The sequence below is a fragment of the Loxodonta africana genome, chromosome 6, assembly GCF_030014295.1.
Source record: "Loxodonta africana isolate mLoxAfr1 chromosome 6, mLoxAfr1.hap2, whole genome shotgun sequence".
Classification (NCBI taxonomy): Eukaryota; Metazoa; Chordata; class Mammalia; order Proboscidea; family Elephantidae; genus Loxodonta; species Loxodonta africana.
Window position 1 is genome coordinate 10,158,365 of NC_087347.1, and position 23,685 is coordinate 10,182,049.

At 51.6% G+C, this 23,685-nt stretch overlaps 2 protein-coding genes across 4 annotated transcripts in view; both read right to left on the reverse strand.

Annotated features, from left to right (window-relative positions):
- The window catches only part of EIF4E2 (eukaryotic translation initiation factor 4E family member 2), a 31,782-nt gene extending 21,462 nt beyond the window's left edge, over window positions 1-10,320 (reverse strand). For all 3 annotated transcript variants that reach the window (XM_010597614.2, XM_010597613.2, XM_003417909.3), the window contains exons 1-3: window positions 10,195-10,320; window positions 3,284-3,398; window positions 2,080-2,214 (exon numbers count right to left, since the gene is read on the reverse strand). In XM_010597614.2, coding sequence (XP_010595916.1) covers window positions 2,080-2,214; window positions 3,284-3,398; window positions 10,195-10,214 — 270 coding nt within the window. In that variant the 5' untranslated portion in view covers window positions 10,215-10,320. The remainder of the gene's footprint in view (window positions 1-2,079; window positions 2,215-3,283; window positions 3,399-10,194) is intronic.
- Window positions 10,321-11,544: 1,224 nt separating this feature from the next.
- On the reverse strand, window positions 11,545-18,806 carry CHRNG (cholinergic receptor nicotinic gamma subunit). Its single transcript, XM_064286548.1, has 12 exons — window positions 18,436-18,806; window positions 18,120-18,259; window positions 17,940-17,984; window positions 17,647-17,756; window positions 16,754-16,909; window positions 15,326-15,423; window positions 14,637-14,837; window positions 14,346-14,460; window positions 13,939-14,053; window positions 13,148-13,358; window positions 12,812-12,945; window positions 11,545-12,556 (listed from the first exon to the last, which is right to left on the reverse strand). Exons 1-12 carry the CDS (start codon window positions 18,488-18,490, stop codon window positions 12,383-12,385), a joined length of 1,554 nt encoding a protein of 517 aa, XP_064142618.1. The 5' UTR covers window positions 18,491-18,806; the 3' UTR covers window positions 11,545-12,382.
- Window positions 18,807-23,685: the final 4,879 nt, after the last annotated feature.

Genomic DNA, 23,685 nt, shown 5'->3' on the forward strand with positions numbered 1-23,685 from the left:
ATTCCGAGAGAGCCAGCAATCAAAACTTCTGCGATAGATTCAAGAACGTTAGAAATGCATCGATATCTTCAAAGGCTTAATTCTATTGTTCCCTTTGCCAAGAACTCCTTTCTCTTCTTACTATCTCTTCAAATTCCTTAAATTCAATCTTAAGCCCATCTCTTCCAAGGGGAATATCCCCAAGTTGGAATTAATTCCCTTTTTCCTCTGAACTCAGAGATTTCTAGCCATGCCTTTCCCACAGCACTCTCTGAAACTCCTGGGTATGTCTCATTTCCCTGCCTAAGGGCAGGGCCTGTGTCTTCATTTTAGAACCTTGAATCCACTCCACAAACATTCCTTGACCCAAATATGCATCAGTATATACGGTATTTTTAATATGTAAAATAGCCTAAATTTAACCACCGATAAGGCAGTACAGGACAATTTAAGCAACAAGATCTCTGCTTTTGGCTGAAATTATATCAACTCAGCAGAGCCATGCTGTTGATCTCACATCAATCAAATGATCTGATTACCAGTTAAACATGTGTATCTGCTAATAATATGCTGAAAAATGCAGTTTGTCCAGCAGGCACTTATGTTCAAACCTGAAGCTCATGGCAGGACAGCCGTGGGGCCCCTCAGCATGCATTTTGGTGTGCTGGAGGAGTGAAACAATATGGGTTTTGGAATCTGACTTCTACAACCTACCCACCGGAGTTTCCAGACTGCTCCACCACTTCATCAAGGGAAGCCTGATGGCCTTCTGACTTGAGATCCCATTCTTAACCCAAATGTCACTTTCCTCATTTGGAAAATATGGATAACATCACTGACCTCATACGGCTATCACAGTGATCAAAGGAAATTGCACAGATCACGTGCTGTTATATATCCTTCCTCTTTACTTACTGCAGTGTTTACTGTCTATGATTCTTTGCCCGTTTTGCATTTTTAACAGGACAAAAACCTCAAGATAATGACAAATCCTGTATTTGATTCTGCGCAGAGATGGCACGCACAGCACACAGAAGGTGCGTGAAAATCTTTTTTGAGTAAGACTGGCTTTAGTTGCAGACAACTTCTCGAGCATGCTAACCCTGTGAGGAAAGTGTGACGGAGCTTGCGATGCTAGTCTGACAGCACCCACAAAAACAACTATTAGAGATTACATTTTCTTTTTGAACACAGGAAAAAGAAGCTTAACATATCCAAAAGCTTAATGGGAGGTTCTTAAACACAAAAGAAACTTTTGAACCTTACTCTCAATTTTACTGTCAGGATTCATGAGGGTAGACACCATATACTATAAAAGTCTGTATCCCCTATGGTACTTTGCATAGTAAGGACTCAATAAATATCTACTTAAAAGCAAAAACAATCCCAATTCATAAAGAGAATTACGTAAAATCTTGTGACTCGTTTATAGTGTGTCTATTGTATTTTTAAAGAGTACCTGTATTTTTTTTAAGCACTTACATTTGTGTATTGTCTCCTTTTGATCAATTCCACAATTCATGTACGGAAACCCTGGTGGTGTAGTGGTTAAGTGCTATGGCTGCACACCAAAAGGTTGGCAGTCTGAATCCACCAGGCGCTCCTTGGAAACTCTATGCAGCAGGTCTACTCTGTCCTATAGGGTCGCTAGGAGTTGGAATTGACTCGATGGCAACGAGTTTGGTTTGGCTGTTTTTTATGTATGCTATTTGGAGGAGCCCTGGTGGCACAGTAGTTAAGCGCTAGGCTGCTAACCAAAAGGTCAGCAGTTTGAATCCATCCATGGCTCCACAGAAGAAAAGACCTGGCAATCTGCTCCCATAAAGAGCACAGCTAGGAAACCCTATGGAAAAGTCTGTTCTGCCCTATAGGGTCACTATAAATGGGAATCGACTCGACAGCACACAACAACATGTAAGCTACCTATAGGTATCTAACGAGAAACCTAAGAATGAACAAATCCTGCCCCAGGGGCTCAGGTCAGCTGATTAAGGAAACCAGAATGCTAACTAGGTTACCAGAAAGGTAAGCACACAACGATACATATATAGGTCCGAATGTACCACCAAGGGTCACTGCGTTACACCACTAAGTACTCACGGAGGCAAAGGTGCCGATCTGTTTGATATTCTGCTCATAGCTCTGTGAGCTAGTGGGCCGGCCGGGGGTCCTCCTGGAGTACCAGAAAGTGTAGTTGTACTGCAGGGGATGCTCTGCTGGTCCAGGAACAACAGCCTGTGGGGTGGAGAAGGTATGTTCATCCTGGGTGTTTCTCCCATGCTCTCAGACTGAGAAAACATTTACAGTGCTCCCCGCTACTGCATCCACAGTTAACAAGGGCACACCCTCAATTGCCCGCAAGGTGCCCAAGGTTCCGCTTGCACATGAGCTTCTTCAGTGGTTGGCTGGCTCTACGTTTCTGTACCTTTTCTGTGTTCTGATAGTTTTTATAACTTTCTACCTCACATCAGAGGTGTTTATGTTCTTATCTTATTTGAACATACTCCCAGCCCGAGCAGTGCCTTCTCTACGACATTCTACCACATACTGGCACGTGGCCTTGTGCTAGTTGCTTAACCTGTTTGTGCCTTAGTTTTCAATCTGCAAAGTGGGCAAATAATAATACCCACTCCATAGGGCTGCTGAGAGGATCAAGTGAGCTAACACATATAAAGTGCTTAGCACCGTGACTGGCATGTAGCAAGTGCTCACTAAAAGCCAGCTACTGTTGTTATTGCTACTGCTAAATGCAAGCTCCTTGGAGTGAGCCTCACTCACCTCTGTGTCCTCTCAGCACCTAGCACAACGCTTGCACTGGGAGAGCACTCAGTGTTGTGGAGTAAATGAATTGATGATTGCTTTGATGTTTCCAGGAAAAGAGGAGCCCATCTATCTCTCATTCTCTAAACTTTCTCTTTTCCAAGTCACTTTCAGCTTAGACTACTATTGACTAAAAAATAAAAAGTCTTAAATTTCAAGGGACATGCAGGATCTGAAATACTCAGCAGCAGCTTATGAAGCGGCTCCCAGCCTTGTTAAGCTCCAAGGCAAACCTCCCCTACCTCGGACTAGGAGAATGCTAGCAGCAAGGCAGCACCTCAAGATCCTGTGGCAGGAAAAAGTTCTAAATCCCAAAATGAACTCCAGTGATTCCCCAATCTTTTTTTTTTTTAGAACAAAATCACATATTCCAAATAGGGTACCATCATATTAATCTGACACCTACCAGATAAACAGAGTCCACAAGATAAGCAAGTCTCAAATCCAAAAGCAAGTTCACCTGTACAGGCAGCACAACACCCACCTTCCTCTTGCTGCTGCTCTGACTCTTGTCGCGTTCTGTTTTTTCCTTCTCACCATCTTTCTGTGTGCTGTTTTCTTCATTCTGATCATGGTCCCCACTGTCGTCATCTTTCAAACTGAAGGGGAAAGCAAAACAATGTCATCCCATGGCTAAGCTGACCCTTACTTACCGAACAGCCGCCAGGTCACGTGAACTGCCATGTAACCAACCTGAAGTCACTCAAAATACAGGCAGGGAGATGCATATGAGAAAAGGTCAAGGGAACGCAGAAAAACAAACGAGGAGGATTAACACAAAATGAAATGCCAATCTGCTAACTTGTGAACTCCAGAAAGCAATGCCTTACTGGTTTTTAAACGGCCAAGTGAGGAAGTAAGAGGTGAAGAGTTTAAAGGATTGTTTGATTTGCTAAAAACAAAAGGTCAATAATGAGAATATTTCTGGATTAATGGCTGCTTGGGCATTTCAAATGAAATTTAAAAATTTACCTATCCGTTTCACTATTTCTCCTTCTTACCACCTCCTCTATCTATACTTCCTCACTGTTACTGCTCCAGTTCAGGCCCTCTTCTCCTGTCTTCTCAACTGTTACGGTAAATTCCTAAATGGTTTCCCTCTTACCCTCTAGTCACCCTCCACATTGCCACCAGCATGATGTTTCTAAATGAAATCTGGTCATGTAACCTCCCTCCTTAAAACTCTCTAGGGCCCCTTGTTCTTTGACACCCAACCTCCAGGACAGGGAGCCCTGGCGGCACAGAGGATAAGAGCTCAGCTGCTAACCAAAAGGTCAGCAGTTCGAATCCACCAGCTGCTCCCTGGAAACCCTATGGGGCAGTTCTACTCTGTCCTACAGGGTCATTATGAATCGAATCAATGGCAACAAGTTTGATTTTTGGTTTTGTTCTCCAGGATAGAGTACAAGGAACTGTAAGATCCTCTAGAACCCGACTCCTGCCTGCCTCTCCAATGTCATCCCCTTCCCCTCTCCTCTCAAAGCACCCTGTACTGCAGACTCCAGACTACATTCTCACACCTGAGCTATTAGCAAACAGTACCCTTTTTTTTTTATTGTGCTTTAAGTGAAGGTTTACAATTCAAGTCAGTTTCTCATAAAAAAAACTTATACACACATTATTATGCGACCCTAGTTGCTCTCCCTACAATATGACAGCACACTCCTCCTTTCCACACTGTATTTCCCGTGTCCATTCAGCCAGCTCCTGTCCCCTTCTGCCTTCTCATCTCACCTTCAGACAGGAGCTGCCCACATAGTCTCATGTGTCTACTTCAACCAAGAAGCATACTCTTCACCAGTATCATTTTATATCTTACAGTCCAGTCTAATCTTTGTCTGAAGAGTTGCCTTCAGGAATGGTTTTAGTTCTGGGCTAAGAGAGTTCGGGGGCCATGTCTTCTGGGGTCCCTCCAGACTCAGTCAGACCAAGTCTGGTCTTTTTACGAGAATTTGGGTTCTGCATCCCACTTTTCTCCTGCTCCATCAAGGACTCTCTGTTGTGTTCCCTGTCAGGGTGGTTATTGGTGGCAGCCGGGAACCATTTAGTTCTTCTGGGCTCAGGCTGATGAAGTCTCTGGTTTATGTGGCCCTTTCTGTCTCTTGGGCTCATATTTTTCTTGTGTCTTTGGTATTCTCATTCTCCTTTTCTCCAGGAAGGCTGGGACCAACTGATGCATCTTAGATGGCCACGTGATAGCTTTTAAAACCCCCGAGTGGGATGCGCCAAACCGGGATGCAGAACATTTTCTTCATAAACTTTGTTACGCCCACTGACCTAGATGGCCCCTGAAACCACGGTCCCAGACCACCACCCCTGCTACTCTATCCCTCCAAGTGTTTGGTTGTACTCAGGAAACTTCTTAGCTTTTGCTTTGGCCCAGTTGTGCTGATTTCCCCTGTACTGTGTGTTGTCCTACCCTTCACCTAAAATAATTCTTATGTACTATCTAACTAGTGAATACCCCTCTCCCTCACTCCCCACCCTTGTAACCATCAAAGAGTGTTTTCTTCTGTGCCAAACACTACCCATTCAACCTGAGGTGCCATTCCTTCCACATCTGTTTTTCCTTTAAACTAGGGGGGATTCCTTAGAGCAGTGTCTTATTCATCTCTGTGTCTCTGGTACCTAGGACAGGAAGATGCTGGATAAATGTTGAATGAAAAGGAATAAAAAGTGCCTGAAAGAGGGAATAAACATTTTCTTGCCTTCTACCTACCGAGTCAAATGTATCTTGAGTGCTACCCTTTAAGGAGCAGTGATACTACCTGAAGGCATTCGGGTACACTTAAAGTTCACTGGGTTTAGGAAAAAGAGATACACAGGTGTTCATGAAGACAATGAGAACACTGTTTGTTGTAGAGCTAGATCATTAACTCACCACGGATCCTCTCAGAAACCAATCACGTTTGGGGCCCTAATGACTCTATGTATAGTCAGACTGAATTAGGCAATTCTCAAGAAAGATACTAGAAATGCTCAAAGTATACTCAGGTGATACTGCCCTACAAAGACACAGAAAGGCGTTGTACAGTCTTTTGTATTTTGGTTTTTTGGTTATGAACCTCCAATGCTTGTAAAAGGGACCCAACAAATACTAACCAAAAAAACCTGTTGCCATCAAGACAATTGTGACTCACAGCAACCCTGCAGGACAGAGTCGAACTGCCCCACAGAGTTTCCAAAGAGCTCCTGGTAGATTCAAACTGCCAACCTTTTGGTTAGCAGCTGTAGCACTTAACCACTAAGCCACCAGGGTTTCCCAATAAATACTAGAGCAGATAAATTAGCCATGTTTTGGGGCAGACCCGTCAAGTTGATAGTTTCCACTGCCATTGATCCTATCAACATGTAAAACCTTTACGGGGTGGAACTGCCCTGCCCATTTCACAGCCCTAGCTGTCAAATATACTGAATGAGGTGGTCATGCCCTGTGCCATGAACCTCCCCATCCCCACCCTGGCCAAGATACAGGCCTAGGAAGGGCACCTGACCAAAGGGCAGCCTCACCTGGCCATTAATCACACCTTGGGGCCTTCTTCAAAAATCTAGGCTGATTCCTCCCTCAGCTTTTCCTCCAGGTGATGAAAGGTCACAAAGGCTCAGAGGCTGGGCAGCCACGATGGGCCCCAGACGTGAAACGCCATGAGGGAATAAAGCCAACAAGCAAAAGCCGAGGAAGCCCGTAGGCGGAAAGAGAATGGAGCAGATGAGTAGAAATTAGTGAGGAGACTGGTGTTTGTCGCTCTGGCTTAGTTCAGCTTTCCCTGAACTTCTGTGAGATCACTGTCTGTGCTTACAACACACTCGCTCCCTTGGTTAAACTTGAGTTGGTCTGGTTTCCTTTCCCAAAGAAGCCTGGCTAGTACAAAAGCCTCTGGGATCAAAAACTAACATTTACCAAGCATCTACTATGTGTATCAGCTTCTAGGGATAACCAGGAAAGAGTGCCTGTCCCCAAGGACCTTACTTGAGGATATGAAGTACACACGCGCTCGTGTCTCAGCATGGTACAGGCCTGGCCGTACTGCTCCCTACTCTGCCCACACGTGTGCCAGTATCATCTCCTGCCCTGACCCAAAAAGCTCTTTTTCACTCCAGTCATATGAATCCACCTGCAATTCCCTGAACATGCAGGTTCTTACCCCGTCACGCTCATGATGTGGTCTCTCCTCAGAAAGCCCCCCTTTCCCAGCTAACCTGTCCTTCAGGACTCAGACAGAGGGCTACTCCCTCTCAGCAACATCCTTTACCTCTCCTAATTCGGGCTAAATCAGGCTTTCCCCTCCTCAGCCTCCTCGTATAAATGTTTGCATTTGTCCCAGCTATTCTACACGGCCAGTTTTCTGTCGCTACTGCTTCAGCCCAAAGCAGCTCTCTTTAGGACCACCCCAACAACTCAAACTATTTTCCTCTCACCTTAGCTCCCAACTCCCACCTTATACTCTGGGGCTCCCTTCTTTTAAATCTTTGTTGAAGAGGGGCATAGTCACCCCAGCAGTCCCTGTACTTGCTAGCTTCAATGCAAAGCACTGAAGTGCCTTTCTTTTTAGTGACTTTGCTGCTAATCACCACTAGGAAACAGAAAAGGAGTAACAAAAATAAAGATCATAATGATCTCAGAGAAGAAACAATGCTACTGCGATTCCTGGACCACATCTCCCTTCTGGGATGTAAATGGAAACCTAACAGGCCTGCATCCTGTGCTTTTATTTCTTGAGGGTGGAGCTAACCAATCCCCTGCCTCTGAGCCTACTCTTAAAAAAAAAAAAAAAAAAAAAACTCTTAAGGAAGGTTATTTGCATCCTCTCTTCCAGCGGCTAATCTTCCCAGCATGAAGCTGGATTTGAGCCAAGATACAATCCAAACTGAAAACTCACTGCTCCCTAGACTCAAGCAGGCAATTAGTACCTCTGAGGCTGTCCAGACTGCGTGGCACCTCATTAGCTCACCTGGCTTCTGCCCAGGTATCTCCTCGCACTCTAGGACTAGACCCATTCCTTGAGGGTAGGAGCTCCACCTAATTCACCTTTGTATCTCCAGCGTTAGACAGTGGCACAAAACAAACATCTGTTAAATGAATGGATTTTTAAAATCAAACGTTACAAGGTAGTGTAGGTAAGTGCCACGTAAGTGGATCAGACAAGAATCAAAATGGGCCAAAACTAACGTAAGGATGTAGGATAGGGACAAAACTTATGGCAGTTGGGACTGTAGTCCTTGTGAATGCAGGTGATGGGTTTCACATGTTAATGAGATGGAATTTAACAACTTGACGGGTCTACCAAAAAAAAAAAAAAAAAACCAGCAATTACAACTTTAGGTTATCTTCATAGACGTACAGCGCCCATCAGATTACACTCCTGTACTCAGCTCCCGGTACCAGACTTCCAGCAAACTGGAACCTGCTCTTAGGAACAGTGCAGTACAGACTGCAAAAGATAGACGAATGGTCTAAAAACTGCAGAATTTTTGCATGAAAAAGCAAAAACAAAGCTGGGGCAGGGTGCTGTTTTTGACTGCTAATTTCAAAAAAAAGTTCTTTTTTTTTCTGTATAGAGAACAAATGTTTTAAAATTCTGGCTCAGTATGAGGAATAGTTAATAATTAAAACAAATTAAAAATGACCCAGGTTAGTTTTTTGTCAACAGAGTGCTTGAACCAACATTAAAAAACAAACCTGAGTTTGCATCCCACCCTGTGGCCCTTACCTGATGTGTTGGGCAAGTTACTCAACCTCAGAGAGCCTCATTTCCCTTATCTGTAAAAGGAGGTAACAACATTCCCTTTGCAGGGTTCTTAAGAGGAAGAGAATACGTGGAAAGGGTCTAACAAGATACCATTACTACTCTTCTTAAATTAGCTTACTAATTTGGGTAGGATTGGGCCAAACGACCCAAAAAGTACCTCCTTAAGATGAAATTCTGATTTATTCTACTGAGGAAGGAGTATAGGATTGCAGAAAGCTCCACTGAGCTTAAATCTGGAGGTATGTGTTGCCAGGCTCATGACTGGGGATGGGGGGGGTACAGGGTATAAGGATGGGCTCAGCTACAGGCTGGAGAAGTGGTCTCCCAAAGACCTTCTCAAGTAGTAGAGACCTCTGAGGAACGAGGGAGCATTCCTAGGGGCCGCCTGGAGCGTTGGAAATCCAGCACCCCCTGCATCTGCACACTAGCTCTCACCGTATCAGAAAAACGCCAACTTCACATTCGCAACAGCAGGTCACAACCTAAACTAAGTCCGCTGAACATTTATATCTCACTGTTTAGCAATTCTAAACTAAACCCGTGGCCGCAGAGTCTCAGTGGGCTCAAACACAGCAACGGTTGTGAAGATGGCACCGGGTCAGACAACGTACGGTTCTGTTATACACAAGGAGCAGGAGCCAACTCGAGGGCAACTAACAACATCTAGCAATTCACAAAGCACCTGTAAGCCTGGCTGAGTGTGATTTAATCCTTATCACACCCCAGTGAGACAGCAAGACACCAACCACTGACTGGTTTGGGCAACGACGGCTGGAGAGAGGGTAACGTGCCTCCTGTCAAACTGCTGGTAGATCTGGGACTGGAAACCTAGCCTCCAGATGGGGGAGAGTGATTCACTAGATTTACAAGACTATTAGAAAAGAGATGAGAACATAATCTACCTAAATATACACTATTTTTGGATTTCCTCTCTGCACCTCCAAATTGTACGAGACCGGAACTAGCAGTGGTGGCATCTATACCAGCGCGGAGGAGGGCAATGACCTGGTATACCAGTTGGGCAAGAAACTGACCAGCTCTTGGCAAGAGTGTTGGAAGAAGGGAATGGGAGGGGCAGGCGAGAGGAAGTAGAAGTCGTCTCAGGAAGGCGATGACAATTCTGTAACTGGGCAGCCACTGTGCAGACCGCTGCAGCCACATCACCTCGCTGCATCTATAAAACCCTACGAGACAGGCTCTGTCACCATCCCCACTTTGCAGATGAGAAAACTGTGGCTCAGAGAAGAGAGGTGACCAGCCCGAGCCACAGATCGAGTTCAGGGAGAAAGCTGGATTCCGAGGCCGGGCGGCAAGGCTGCAGAAAACACCCACACCGCCGAGGTCTCCACCCTCCACGCCGCCGGCGACCCGCGCCCACCGGGGCGGGGCCTCCGAAGACCTACTTCCCGGCGGCACGGCAGGCTCCCGCGCTTAGCCCTCGGCTCGGACAGCCCTGGGGTCCCCAGGAGCCTGCACCTCGCGCCCCCCGCCCCCTCCCCGCCTGCCGCCTGGGCCCGGCCGGCCCGCACCCCAGCCCGGAGGGAGGCCGGAGCGGCCGAGTTTGCGCCGGGGCCGGCGGGCGAGGGCGCGGGGGGACGGTTGGGGGAAGGGGCCCCGGAGGGGGGAGCCGCCGCGCGCCACTCACGCGTCGAACTTGTTGTTCATCCTCTCGCCGCCGCCGTCGCCACTGCCTCACGGAGTGACTTCCGCTCCGCCGGGTCCCTCGGCCTTGGGCCCGGCCACTTCCGGTTGCGCTGGGAGCAGCGGAACGTCGGCGCGCAGGCCCGGCGAGGGGCGGGAATCCCGGGACGCCTGCGGAGGGCGGCTGCGCGGCGGCGCGGGACGGGACGGGGCGGGGCGGGGCGGGGCTGCCGCCTCAGTTCTGTCCTTGTCCCCGTCCCTGCGAGGTCGTTCCCCCGGCTCGGCTCCTGAGAAGCAGCCGTCGCCCAAGGGAGCGTGTCCTGGCCTCTGCCTGCAGCGGTCTCGGGGAAAGTGGCAGCCCCGCGCGGAGCTGAGAGCGCGGCCTCCGCACTCACTCCGTTGTGTGCCCTGGAGTGGATTCCGACTCGTAGTGACCCCGTGTGATAGAGTAGACCTGCCCCATAGGGTTTCCTAGGCTGTAAGCATTTCGGGAGCAGGTCGTGAGGTCTTTCTCCCCCAGAGACGCTATGGGTTCGAACCCCGACCGCCTGGAATCACTGTGTGCAGGCTGCGCGTTCCTAGTATCTATCTCTGGTAACCTTTCCGAGTCTAAAGCACCTACCACTTACGGTGTGGATTCCACAAGATTACCAGTGTCAAGCGCTGGACTCAATCAATGCCTGGTACAAGTAACCCTTAATAAATGGTAACTATTGTAAAAAAAAAAAAAATTTTTTTTATTGTTATTCTGTGTCATTCTCAGTAGCCAGGAGCTACTGATCTAATCTCTGCCCTGTGAGACATTCAAAATTTTAAGAGACTCACTCCAGGTGATAAAGCTAGTAAGGGGCTAGAGATGGTCCTTCCAGGCATCAAACCCTCCCAGATCTGCGGTCACCAGCGCTGCGACCACTCGGCAGGAGGGTGCACTCATACACAGGAGTAGATGAAATGCCTCTGCTGGTGACTGAGCCGTAAAGCCAGCAACCCTGGAATGGGTGTCATTTCCAGGGTCTTCCCTCCCCTGCCCCCCGTGTCTCACTTCCAGGCTTTTACGTGGCGTTTTTACATTTTTCAATCACCCTCACCCACACCTTTGAGCCTGCGGTTGTAGTGAGGGAAGATAGGAACTGACATCTGTGCTTATATTACAGATGAGGAGACAGGCTCCAGGATGGAAGTGACATGCCCAAGGTCCCAACTATACTCTCAAACCAGGACCTTGCCTCCCCCATAAGAAGACCTCAGTTGGTCACCTTATTTCCCGGTAAATGGGGCTAAGGGAGGCAGCTCAGGGACCCATCCTGGGAGGCAAAAAGGCTCCCGTTAACTCCAAGCCTTCCTGCCTGGCTGGCTCCACCCTGAATTAACCACTCTTTGGGACCAATGCAAACACCCAGCCTTTGAGAAGAGAGGGAAGAAGGGTCCCGTTTTCCAAGCTGTAGAAGCATTCTTAAGAGTGTCCGAGATTGGGGCAGAGAGTTGGCAATTCTGGACTCTACACCTTGTGTAACCACCAGAGTTCTGGGAAGCACCTCTTACTCTGGGCCCCAATTTGTACATTCGAAACATTGAGGAAGAGTGACTCTTGCTTGTTCATGATGCTGTGAGGAGCTCGCCTCTCAACAATGAAAAAGGATAATAAAACTCAAGAAATCTTTTGTGATCAATGGCAAAAAGTGCATGTGACTGGGAAGGTGCTGGTGAGTATGGGGAGCTGCCGCGCCCAGATGGTAGGAGAGGAAAACGTGAGCTGGAATGGGCTGTCACTACTCTTCACATCATCTCTCTTGACACCCCTCCATCAGGAGCCTGTGGGGAACTCAAAAAAGGGCTGCCAGGCCCAGGCCTGGAGGGTAGGACCTTACTGAGTTGGGGGTGTCATACAAAACAGAGCCCTTAGGGCCTCAAAATAGATGGGAGTTGATACTGCTGTGCTGGGATGAGGGGAGGGTGCTCAGTGGAGGGATGGGTTGCCAATGCCACATGGATGCTGACCCCAACAGCACCCCCACCTACCACCCATCCCCAACCACTCCAGACTCCAGCTCTGTCTCTTTATTTGGCTCCCACTGCCCTGAAGGGCACCTTCCAGAGAGCACGCTCATGACCTCAGCAGAATAGAACACAGCTGCTAAGACTCAGCACAGCCGTGGCCAGGAACCCTCCGTGCCCAGCAGTGGTTGGTGGGCTCAGTCAGGTGAGGGCAGGTAGGGGCGGGGGTCTCCGGGGAATGGTAGGGCAGGCACCTGGTTGTAGTGGGCCATGAGGAAGATGCCAGCCGTGCCGCAGATGAAGAGGGAAAGCATGGCCAGGAAACAGACACGGTCCAGCACGCGGCCCACCAGGAGCCACTCCTCGTTCCCCTGAGGGCCGGAGGCAGGGTGCGGATGACCCACGGTGGTACCGAACCTGCCCTGGATCCTTCTACCATCCTTGGGCTTCAGGCCTGCATTCTCCATTTCCTGGGACCCTTCCGCCTGCGTCACGCCCCAACCTGGCTTCTCCATGGTTCCAGGCCTGGATGTTCCACCTCAACTCCACTTTTTCCACCCACTGCCCCACCTTATCCCATCCCCACCCCAGTCCGAGGCCCCATGCCTCTACTTCCCCTGGCTCACATTGTCAAAGTGACTCTGCTGATGGCGGGCGCAGGCAATGAGGTTGCAGGCTTCAACACAAGCCTGTATGGCCGGGGCGGCCTGCTTCAGGCTGCCACAGAGCTCCTGGCTCTGCCCCGGCTCCGGGCCTTTCTCTGATAAAGAGGGTAAGGTTTGGGTGTAGCATGGAGGGGAAACAGTCAGAGAAGGTGGCCTCTCTCCAGGGACCCCCGCCCCTCCCTCCCCACCCTGGACACTTGCCCATCATCCATCTGCTGTGCCTGGCACTTTGGCCCACAGCCGGCCCTTCCCTGTGGAGCCCCTGCGGAGCGGAGTCCTCTCACATCCCGGCCTTACCGAGCTTCTCCAGCACCGCCCTGACCAGCCCGTTCCGCTGTCGCTGCTGGAAGAGGAGCTCGCTGTGAGGCAGGTACAGGGCCACCTCCTCCCCGGCTGTGACAGACCACCCGGAGAAGCCATTCCGTAGGCGGGGCCGGGCATCCTGCACCGCCGGGGCCAGCGGGCGCACATGCATCCGCAGCAGCTGGGGCAGGAGCCGCAGGAACACCTGGAGGTGGGGGTGTGATCAGGGTGGCTTAGCTTAGACAGCCAGCAGGCCCCGTGTTTGGCCCCGCTGGAGGCTGGCATGGAAGGCTCGTGCTGCCAGGGGCTCCGGGGGCAGCAGGTTGGGGGCAGTGGCTGGGTCCAGCTGGGCTCCTCTGTGCCAGACACTGAGCTGGGTCCCCATACTTTTATGCACATCATAATCACTAGGGCCTCACCTGCTGTTCTGACCCAGCTTGTCTGGGGGGGCCTGGGGGCAGGGGAAGGATATGTAAAAAGAATGGCTCCTCCAATTTCCAGCCCTGGGACTTTGGGCAGGCTACTCACCCTCTCCGTGCCTCAGTTTCCTCATCTGTAAAGTGGAGATGATGATAATGTCCACTTCACAGGGTTTTTATGAAGGTGAAATAAGTTAACGTGTGTTAAGTGCTTAGCATGGTGCCCAGCCCATAGGAAGCCCCCGACATTATTGTTCATCCATCCTGGCAAATGCCTTAAGTGCGGAGGGCAGGTTTGCTGCCGAGGGGGCATGTGCGTACGTGCAGCAGGTGAGAGGATGGTGGGGGGACAGAGAGGGGCCTTGCCTTGCGGACCCCTCGGGCCATGGAGTGCGTGTGTGGGGACCGCAAGGACACGTTGAGCACGACCACGGCATTGACGACAATGAGGATGGTCACCACCAGGAGGAAGGTCAGGTACCTGTAGTGGGGGGGGGAGGCCAGGTCGGCCTTTAGCCACCCCCATTCCCTGATGCCACCCCCACCCTTTAAGTCCCCTGGGGTGAGGGGCTGGCACTGAGGGTGGTGGGGGGTGAGGGGCTGGCCCCGAGAATGGTGGGGTGTAGGGGGTGGCACTAAGGATGGTGGGGGGTGGGGGGCTGGCACTGAGGATGGTAGGGGTGGGGGGCCAGCAGGTGGGCAGTGCTAGGAGTCCCCCAGGAGGGAGGGGAGAAGGTGGGCAGGTGGGCAGGCAGGCGTGAGGACAGCCATACTTGCTGATGAGTGGCACCGCCTGGGAAGTCTCGGGCACCTTCCTGGCCACCAGGAAGAGGAAGACTGTCTGGGCCAGGAGCACGTTGATGGCGACAGTACACTTCTGGCCACCCGCTGCCCACAATCGAGAGGCTACTCAGAGCAGGTCTCAATCTCCCCGCTCTGGGCACCTCTCTCCCCGCCCACAGAGGAGCCCACTGTCCAGTCCTGGGTTGTACGCCCCTCCAGCCACCCAGTTGTCCCCTGCGCTGCTGATGGGGACATGGTTCCCGCCCCCAGGCTCCAGGTACCCTTGGCAGGCAGGAAGTAAATGAGGATGGCCACAGAGGAGATGAGCACACAGGGAGCAATGATGTTGATGACGTAGAAGAGGGGCTTCCGCTGAATGAGCAGGTAGAACGCCACCTTTTGGTGGCCCGCCTCCTCGGCTGGCACCGCTGCATCCAGCAGCATCTTGGCCGGCCGGTGCCGGATGGCCCACTCCCCGTTCTCTGTGGGCAGGAGGGGTGGGCACAGGGAGGGTGGGGAGCACCACGGAGGGACGGACAAGGGGCCAGGAGATTGGATATTTGATCCCCCCAAAAATGAAGTAACTCTCATGAGGAAAACCTCATGGTCAGATTTTTTCAAAAACGTTATTTCACAGTTTGTTGTTGGCTACTGCCGACTGTGACTCATGGCAACCGCATGTGTGCAGAGCAAAGCTGCCTCATGGAGCTTCCAAGGCTGTGACCTTTCAGGAGCAAATCACCAGGCCTTTCTTCCTGTGGGCAACTGGGAGAGTCTGAACTGCCAACCTTTCAGCTAGTAGTTCAGCACCTAACCATTTGTACCACCCAGAGTTTACTGTAGTTTTTCTTTTGGGTTACATGGAAAGGGGTTCAATCTTGTCAGTAAGGTTTGGTCTGGCCCTGGTCCTCCAACCGGGTCCCAGAGGGCCCTGGGTGAGGCTGCTCCAAGAGCCCAGGGTGCAGGTTACCTGTGAAGGCCTCGGGGTCAATGAAAATCCACTCAATAGTCTGACCATCCTCCTGGCTCAGCTGTAAATTGATCTCGGTGGTGCTGTAGGTCTGGGACCTGGGAGTTGGTAGGGAGGAGGGTAAGTTCTTGGGTGTGGAGACGCCCCATGAGCTCACAGAGGCGGCCACTGGAAGGGCAACTGTGGGCAGTTTTGCCTCCAAAATTGCAGTCCCGCGCTTCTGAATTTGCCCCAGAACCTCCCGGCGGTGTCGTGGAAGGGACCTGGGGCTCTCTGGGGGTTGTGTGAGTTGCGGGGCCCCTGCCTGGCATCCAAGAGCACAGGACCACCCTGTGTTCATCCAGCTGCTGTCATTTCTCCAGCTGCCACCCAGGCAGGAGGGGCCCCCAGTGAGAACGTAGGAAATAAACTCCTACCAAAAGGGCAGCTCTCAGCCAGTTTATTGAAGGGGTCTCCCTCTAAGAAGTTCTCTTTGTCAAAGACTGTTGTTGCTAGTTGCCATTGAGTTGGTTCTGACTCATGGTGACCCCATGTGTGGCCGAGCAGAACTGTGCTCCACAGGGTTTTCAAGGCTGTGACCTTTTGGAAGCAGATCTGCCAGGCTTTTCTTCTGAGCACCTTTGGGTGAGTCCAAACTACCAACCTTTTGGCTCCAGTGGAATGCTTAGCTATCTGTGCCACCCAGGTCACCCGATCCCCTTCCCACATTTGTGAAGGGGGAAAATGAGACCCAGAGACCCATTCCTCCCCCCGGTGTGGCTTGGGTCACACACAGGGGCTTCAGGCCCTGATTCCTCATCACTCGCAAGACAGCGCCCTACCTGTGAGTGTGTAGTGGTCTTGAGTGTGCTAGCACACGTGTGTGCACACATGTAAGCTGTGTGCATGTGTATACCTTCTCACCCACCCCAGACATGAATTTCTTTCCTTGGGCACAGGCAGGGAAACTGAGGCAGTGAATGAGGATGAGTGAGGGGACGGGGGCACATTCAGGTGTCTCTGCCTGAGATGGCCCGGAAGCCCTGAGGAGGTGGTGACCAAGCAGAGGCCAGAAGCCTCACCTATCCGCTACTGGCCAGGGCTCCGCCACACCCGCCCAGGCCCCTCTTAAAGCAGCTCGCTAATCCCCCCCAACTCAGGCTCACCTCCAGGCTGACCTCCTTTACACGCCCCGCCCCCCCCCCCCAAAGAAACTCAGTTGCCGTCAAGTCAATCCTGACTCATGGTGACCTCAGGTGTGTGAGTAGAGCCTATCTCCACAGGGTTTTCAAGGCTGCGACTTTTCGGAAGCAGGTCACCAGGGCTTTTTTCTGAGGTGCCTCTGGGTGGGTTTGAACTGACAACCTTTTGGCTAGTCATTGAGAGTTTAACTGTTTGTGCTACCCAGGGACTCCCCTCTGCCCCTCCTCCCCCCATAAATAGCCTCACTGGAAGACGAGGGAGCAGTTCTGCCAGTCGAAGGGGAAGTAGGTGACAGAGATGGGGCAGGAGGAGCGGAAGATGGCAGGCGGCAGCCAGTAGATACAGCCGTCAGGGGACACAAGCACGTTGCAGTAGAGGGCCACCTCAAACACACCGTCCACGCTGTAGGCACAGGGCAGGCCACAGGGCTGGGGCTCAGACCTGGCCAGCCCTGGCTGAGGCCCTGCACCCCAAACCAGCTCTCTGCCAGTGTGGGTGGGGGCCAGAGGATGCCACCCCCCCACCCAGCCTGCCATGCCCCTGGCTGGTCCCCACCTGGCAAGAACCACTACATCCCCCAGATCTCCCTGCCACCCCCACCCCAGACAGGCTTCCTCAGGCCCTGCCTTCTAACCTCCTTAATAATAACAACAATGGTAATAATGGCAGCTAACATCTGTTAGGAGTTAGGAGCCCTGGTGTTGCAAGGCAGCCCTAGTGCAATGGGTAAGAGCTCGGCTGCTAACCTAAAGGTCAGCAGCTTGAATCCACCAGCAGCTCTTTGGAAACCCTGTGGGGCAGTTCTACTCTGTCCTATGGGATCGACTGGAAGGCAATGGATAACATCTATTAAGCTCTTGAAATGTGCCTGTCTGGTTGACTCCTCACAGCCTTTCTATACATGTCACTGTTTTCCCCTGCTTATGGTAACTGAGGGGACAGCCTCAGGATCAGAAGTAACCCCCAGCTGACCAGCTCAGAGGTGATGGAGCCTGGTCTAGAACCAGGTCTGCTGGCCCTAGGGTCAGAGGCCAGGCCCCTACCATGTGCCTGCACCATCTAGAACTTTCCCAGGCCCCTTCTTCTACTGTCCCCAACCCCTGTGTCCTTTTGCCCCACCGTGCCTGCCCCCTCCTCACTTGTTCTCCAGCACGACATCTGGCTGCCACACCATGGTGGATGGCACCCGTAGCACCCACAGGCCCTCATAGTCTTGCGGGTCCCAGCGCAGGCGGTAGTCACACCACTGCTGTAGGGAGCAGGGGAGGAGATTCCGGGCCTCTGCTGTCTGCTGCCCCACACCCCGAGAATGCAAAGGGAGGCCAGCCCAGGCCGGACAGCAGAGGCAGGGAGGGGGATGGGCTCTCAAGAGGCCTTATGGGGAGCTGGGGTGGGGCCCTGATAGCAGGAAACAGGGCGGCAGACCTCTTACCATCTCTATCCAGACATTGGTGGTGAGGGCCTCCTCGCGCTCATTCTGGGGGTGCAAAATGGAGTGCTAAGTGTCAGTTTCTACAGGCCGCCATGAGGCCAGGTGGCCCCCACCCCACCACTGCTGGTATGGCCCCTTCCCCTCCACAGCAGGCCCTCCTCTGTCCAGGCCAGGGCTCACCAGGGAGATGAGGTTGGTGAGGGTGAGCTTCAGGCTGACGTTGACCACGTCCGCTTCGCGCTCAGCAGGCCGCAGGTGGGGGTTGTAGTTGCGCATCAGGTCTGCCAGCAGGCGCTCCTCCTGGTTCCGACCCTGAGCTCCTGCAACAGACAGCAGTGAGCAGGGCAAGGAGGCTTCGAGGTAGACATGAGGGGGAGCCATGGAGAAGCAGGGGGCTGGGGTGAGGGCAGGCCCAGGAGCCCTCCAGATACAAGCTGTCCTCTGAGTTTTGGACCCCTGCTCCAGCCCCCCAACCCGTGGTCTCCTGTGTCCACACCCAGACAACCAGCCAGCAGCAGCAGGAAGAGCAGTGGCCCTGGCCCCCCATGCATGGTGCCTCAGCTCTCAGCAGTGGCAGTACGGGATGGCAGCTCCCAAGGTCTCTGGATCCAGGGCTCATGTGACACAATCCCCACTCCCACCCAGCCTCCCGCCAGCCTGGCCTGGCCCCACCAGCTGTCTGACCACAGCATTGTCAGCTGTTCCAGGGTGGACACAATGCTGGGCTCAGGTTACCTGGGCTGGGAGGGGAGAGGGGCCCCTTGGCCCCAACAGAGACAGGCCACCTCCATCCCCACTCTCAGACCCTTTGCCCCAGGCCTATGTTCATTTTCGAGCTGGGGATTAAGGACACAGCCAGGGACAGATGGCTGTGGGACAGGGGGCAGGGCCATGATCCCAGTGCCGGCCTCTTGCCCTCCAGGGAGCTGGGATCTGTGAAGGGCTGAGGGCTGTTTGATAGACATGTTTTATACATGCGTGTCTTTGTCACGAGGACCCTGAACACTTCCCACCAACCTGACATCGTCATGGGTTGCTTTATTGAGCCAAGACTCTAGGGGATCAGGGGGCAGCCAGGAGGGGATACGTTTGCTCCATTGAGCGTTCACACCTTGTCTTCATCTCCTAGTGCTGCTGTAACAAAAATACCACAAGTGGGTGCTCTGAAGAACGGGAATTTACTGTCTCACAGTTTTGAAGGATAGAAGTCCAAATCAGGGCATTGGCTCTGGGGGAGGGTCCTTCATTGTCAGTAGCCTGGAGCATTCCTTGGTGTTCCTTGGCTTGCAGATGGTTCCTCACAGGGTCTCTTCCCCCGTCTCTGTGTCTCTCTGTGTCTGTTTTCCTTTTACAAGACACCACTCAAAAGTGATTAGGTTTAGGACCCACCCTACTCTGGTATGGCCTCACTAACATAACCAAAAAGCCTCTAATTCCAAACAGGGTCACATTCACAGGTACTGGGGTTAGGATTCAACATGTGTCTGGGGGACACAATTCAATCTATAACACACCTGAAAAAGAACTAGGGCACCGGATCAGAGCCCTCCCCAGTGCCTCAGGAATGGGACATAGGACTGGTAAGCTTAGAAGTGGGGGGCTGAGAAAGATCTAGAACTCAGCCTCTTGTAAGTAGGGCAGCCTGTGGGGGCTCCCCCAACAGACACTTATCTAGCCCCCCCACCATGTGTGGCAAACAGGGCTGGACCATGGGGACCAGATAAGCCTGAGCCCTTGGGAGGTGCAGTCAACGGGGCAGGTGGGTGAAAGCTGAGGTGTGGACCCCAGAGAGGCACACGGGGGACCTAGCAAGGAAAGGCAGGACCAGAAATCAGGCTCGTTCCTTTGTAGTTTGTGATCAGCAGAAGGGTGTGGCCGAGGCTGGCTCTGGGAGCCAGAAGCCTTGCTGCCAGCTGCAGACATGGGCTCGAGCCACCTGCCCTGGAACCATCTACTCCAAGCAGACAGGTCAGCCTGTCCCAGTATGTGGGCAAGACAGAAAACCCAGGTCCCATATGTGTTATCTACCTGTGGAGCTGCCTCTGGCATCCAGGGCACTGGGGGCCTCCGAGGACTGGAGGATCCCTCCCCCCAAATGAACGACATTGCAATGTATGCCTGTAAACTGGAAGTTGCCAAGGTTCCCTTCCCCTGGAAACCCAAATGGAGCTGGCTGTGATACCAGCCCCCGGAGAGGGGCCACAAGTCCCTCCTGTCCTTGACAGGATTTCATGGGGTGGGGTGATAGTGGCGGGACCTGCCTCCCCAGTCATCCCTGCCTTTGATCCTGCTTCCACCGTTAATCCAGGGCGCCTCCTCTGCAGGCCTCAGTCCTGGTCTGTGCCCCCCCTCCCAGCTGCACTCTCACCACCCAGCTATGTGGGAAGCCACCTTTCCCTGGAGTTTACAAAGCCAATGGCTCCTCACTTCCAAGTCACCTCCAAGACTCCTTGCCTCCCCACTTGGCCATCCAGTGGCACCTCCAGACTCAATTCCCTTACCTGCTTTGCAGAGCAATCTCTCTCCACCTCTCCACTCCCCTCTAAGCCCACACCTCCCCCCAAAGACTCATCCATGGTCTCTGCTAACAAGGACCATCTACTCCAACCGCCTATATCCCCCGCCCCCAACCCTGGGACATAGGAGGTTGGAAATTTCTGACTTTTCCTTTTACCTTCCCCACAAGTCTCTGTGAGGGAAAAGAAGACAATGGAGATTGAGTTCCCTTTTGGTGTGAATTATGCAGCCTCCCTTATGTGTGAAGATTTACACTCCTGTTTTCTGCCTTCTCTCTGCTCTGGGGAGAGAGGGCAGAGAAGTCTCCTAGTAGTTCTTAGGAAGGCCTGTCATCTTTGGAGCAGTCTCCTCCTCCCTGGAGGGGCTAGGGGTACAGGGTCCATTAAGATAGAATCTTATGAAGACACCATTCATTGTCTAACAACTACTTCTCCTTTGCCACCTCCTTTTTTTTATTTTACTGCACAGGCTGGAAAAGCGAAATATTCATTTCCCAGGCTCCCTTGGGGGTAAGCGTAGTCCTGGGATAATGTTTTGACCGATAGGAAGTTGGCTGAGAGACTTCATGGGAAAGCTTTTACTTCCTGAAGACAGGGGTCAGAAATGGCTGGCTCCTTTCCTACCTTGAATGTTCACATGAAGTGTGGAGCTGTGGCGGTCATCTTGCAAACTGGAGGTAACAAGCATGAGGACAAAAACTAAGGAGGAAGGACTGGGCAGATATCGAAGGGCCTGGGTCCCTAATAGCTTTGTTGGACAGCTGAGCCAATATGGCAACCACTGCCTCCTGACTTCTTATTATGTGAGAAAAAGGAACTTTTTGTTTAAGCCACAGTTCATTAGGTTTTCTGTTCCTTGCAGCCCAATGCATTCCTAGCTGATTCACTGCCCTTTGAAAAAAGGGTGGGTAGCCCCAAAGGCCTGGGTGGTCTGTAGGGACACCCTTTGGTTTCATGGGAAGCTGGCCCTTGTGGGAGTGATTTTCTGGGGAGGGAAGGAGATAAAAGTTCCAAGTCTATCAAAGAGTGGACCAGTCCTAACTTACCACCTTGGAATGGAAACTGCTGTGACTCAGAACCTGGATAAGAGGCCCCCTTGGTTGGGCATGACATTTTGGGGTTGTCATCTCTGGAAGGTTCACAGCCACCTGAGCAAGGCCTGACACAACCGAGGATTCACCTGGTGGTCAGACTGTGTAAGACCTGCTGCCAACAGCGCCACTGTGTGGCAGAGAGAACCAACAACAATGGCCAAGAGACCTGGATTCAGGCCTCTTCTCTGTCCCTGGGTGGCACAACGATTAATGTACTTGACTGCTAACTGAGTTCAAGTCCACCCAGGGGCACCTCAGAAGAGAGGCCTGGTGATCTACTTCCAAAAAATCAGCCATTGATAACCCGATGGAGTGCAGTTCTACTCTGGCACACATGGGGTTGTTTTCTTGTTTTTTTCCTCATCTCTATGCAACAGATAGGGTCCCTCTCAGAGTTTATGGTGGTTCTGGGGAGGTCCTGGACTTTCTGCTCATCTGATAGCTGAGTCCAAGCCGGTCCCTTTCAGAGGAAAAAAATTAAAGATTGGTACTCTGGAGATTGCCAGCAGTTCACACTGCAAGACAGAAGCAACTAGAGTCCGTTTTGTTTTTGACTGGATTTTCCTTTCCCTCAGTTACAGGTAAAGATTAAAAATCTCACCCTCTGTGCAGGGTAATAAAGTACACAATACTGGGGAAGTCAGCACAACTGTCCAAAGCAAGTTCATACAAGCCCCACAGACAAATCCAAACTCCCTGAGGGACCAAATTGCTGGGCTCAGGGCTATGGGGACCATGGTCTTGGGGAAAAACTAGCTCAACATAGTTTCTTAAGAAAATGTTCTACATTCTACTTTGGTGAGTAAAGCCTGGGGTCTTAAAAGCTTGTGAGAGGCCATCTAAGATACTCCACTGGTCTCATTTTGTCTGGAACAAGGAGAATGAGGAAAACCAAAGACACAACAGCCTCCACCAGACTGAGTCCAGCACATCTAGATGGTGCCCAGCTACCACCACTGACTGCTCTGACAGGGATCACATAGAAGGTCCTAGACAGAGCTGGAGAAAAATGTAGAACAAAATTCTAACCCACACACACACAAAAAGAACAGACTTACTGGTCTGACTGAGACTGGAGAAACGCCGAGAGTATGGCCCCTGGACACGCTTATAGCTCAGTAATGAAGTCACTCCTGAGGTTCACCCTCCAGCCAAAAATTAGACAGGTCCATAAAACAAAACAAAACTAAATGGGCACACCAGCCCAAGGATGCGAAAACAGGGGGAGACAGGAAAGTTAGTAATGAGGAACCCAAGGTTGAGAACGGGAGAGTGTTGACATGTCGTGGGGTTAGCAACCAATGTCACAAAACAATGTGTATTAATTGTTTAATGAGAAACAAGTTTGCTCTGTAAACCTTCATCTAAAGTACAATTCAATAACTATTAAAAAAAAAACAAAAAACACCCTCTGTATACCTGAGCTAATGAGGTCATCCATACCCGCCAAGGGAAATGGGCTGAGCTATGAAGACCATAAGTCTGCACATAGAGGAGGTGAAAAATGGGCCCTCTGTGTCTTGTTCAAGGAGTGCTGGTGGTACAGTGGTTAAGCACTTGGCTGCTAAACAAAAGGTTGGCAGTTCAAACCCATGGGCTGCTCCGTGAGAGAAGGATGTGGTTGTCTGCTTCCATAAAAATGACAGCCTTGGAAACCCTACTCTGTTCTACAGATGTGGATGTGGCTGTCTGCTTCCATAAAAATGACAGCCTTGGAAACCCTACTCTGTTCTACAGGGTCACTATGAGTCAGAATCAACTTGACACCAATGCATTTCTGTGCCTTGTTCTAGTCCTCTGTGTCACCGGGCCAGGTGCGGATGCAGAGATGTGGCCGCAAGCCCCTGGGGGAGGGGGCAGGAACCCATCTCCTGTGACCCAGGCCCACAAGTGAGAAATAGGTTAAAGAACCACCCTTAAATCTGCAAGACACACACAAGTACCTTCACTCCTATTAGCAAATCCAGTTTTCCTAATACCCCACGAGCAGGACTTCATATACACATTTTGCAGATGAGAAAACTGAAGCTATGGAACAATAAGCAGCTTGCCCACGGTCACACGGCTAGTGGTGGAGCTGGGACCAGACTGTCTGTTATCTATTGCTATGTAACAGAAGATCCCAAAGCTCAGTAG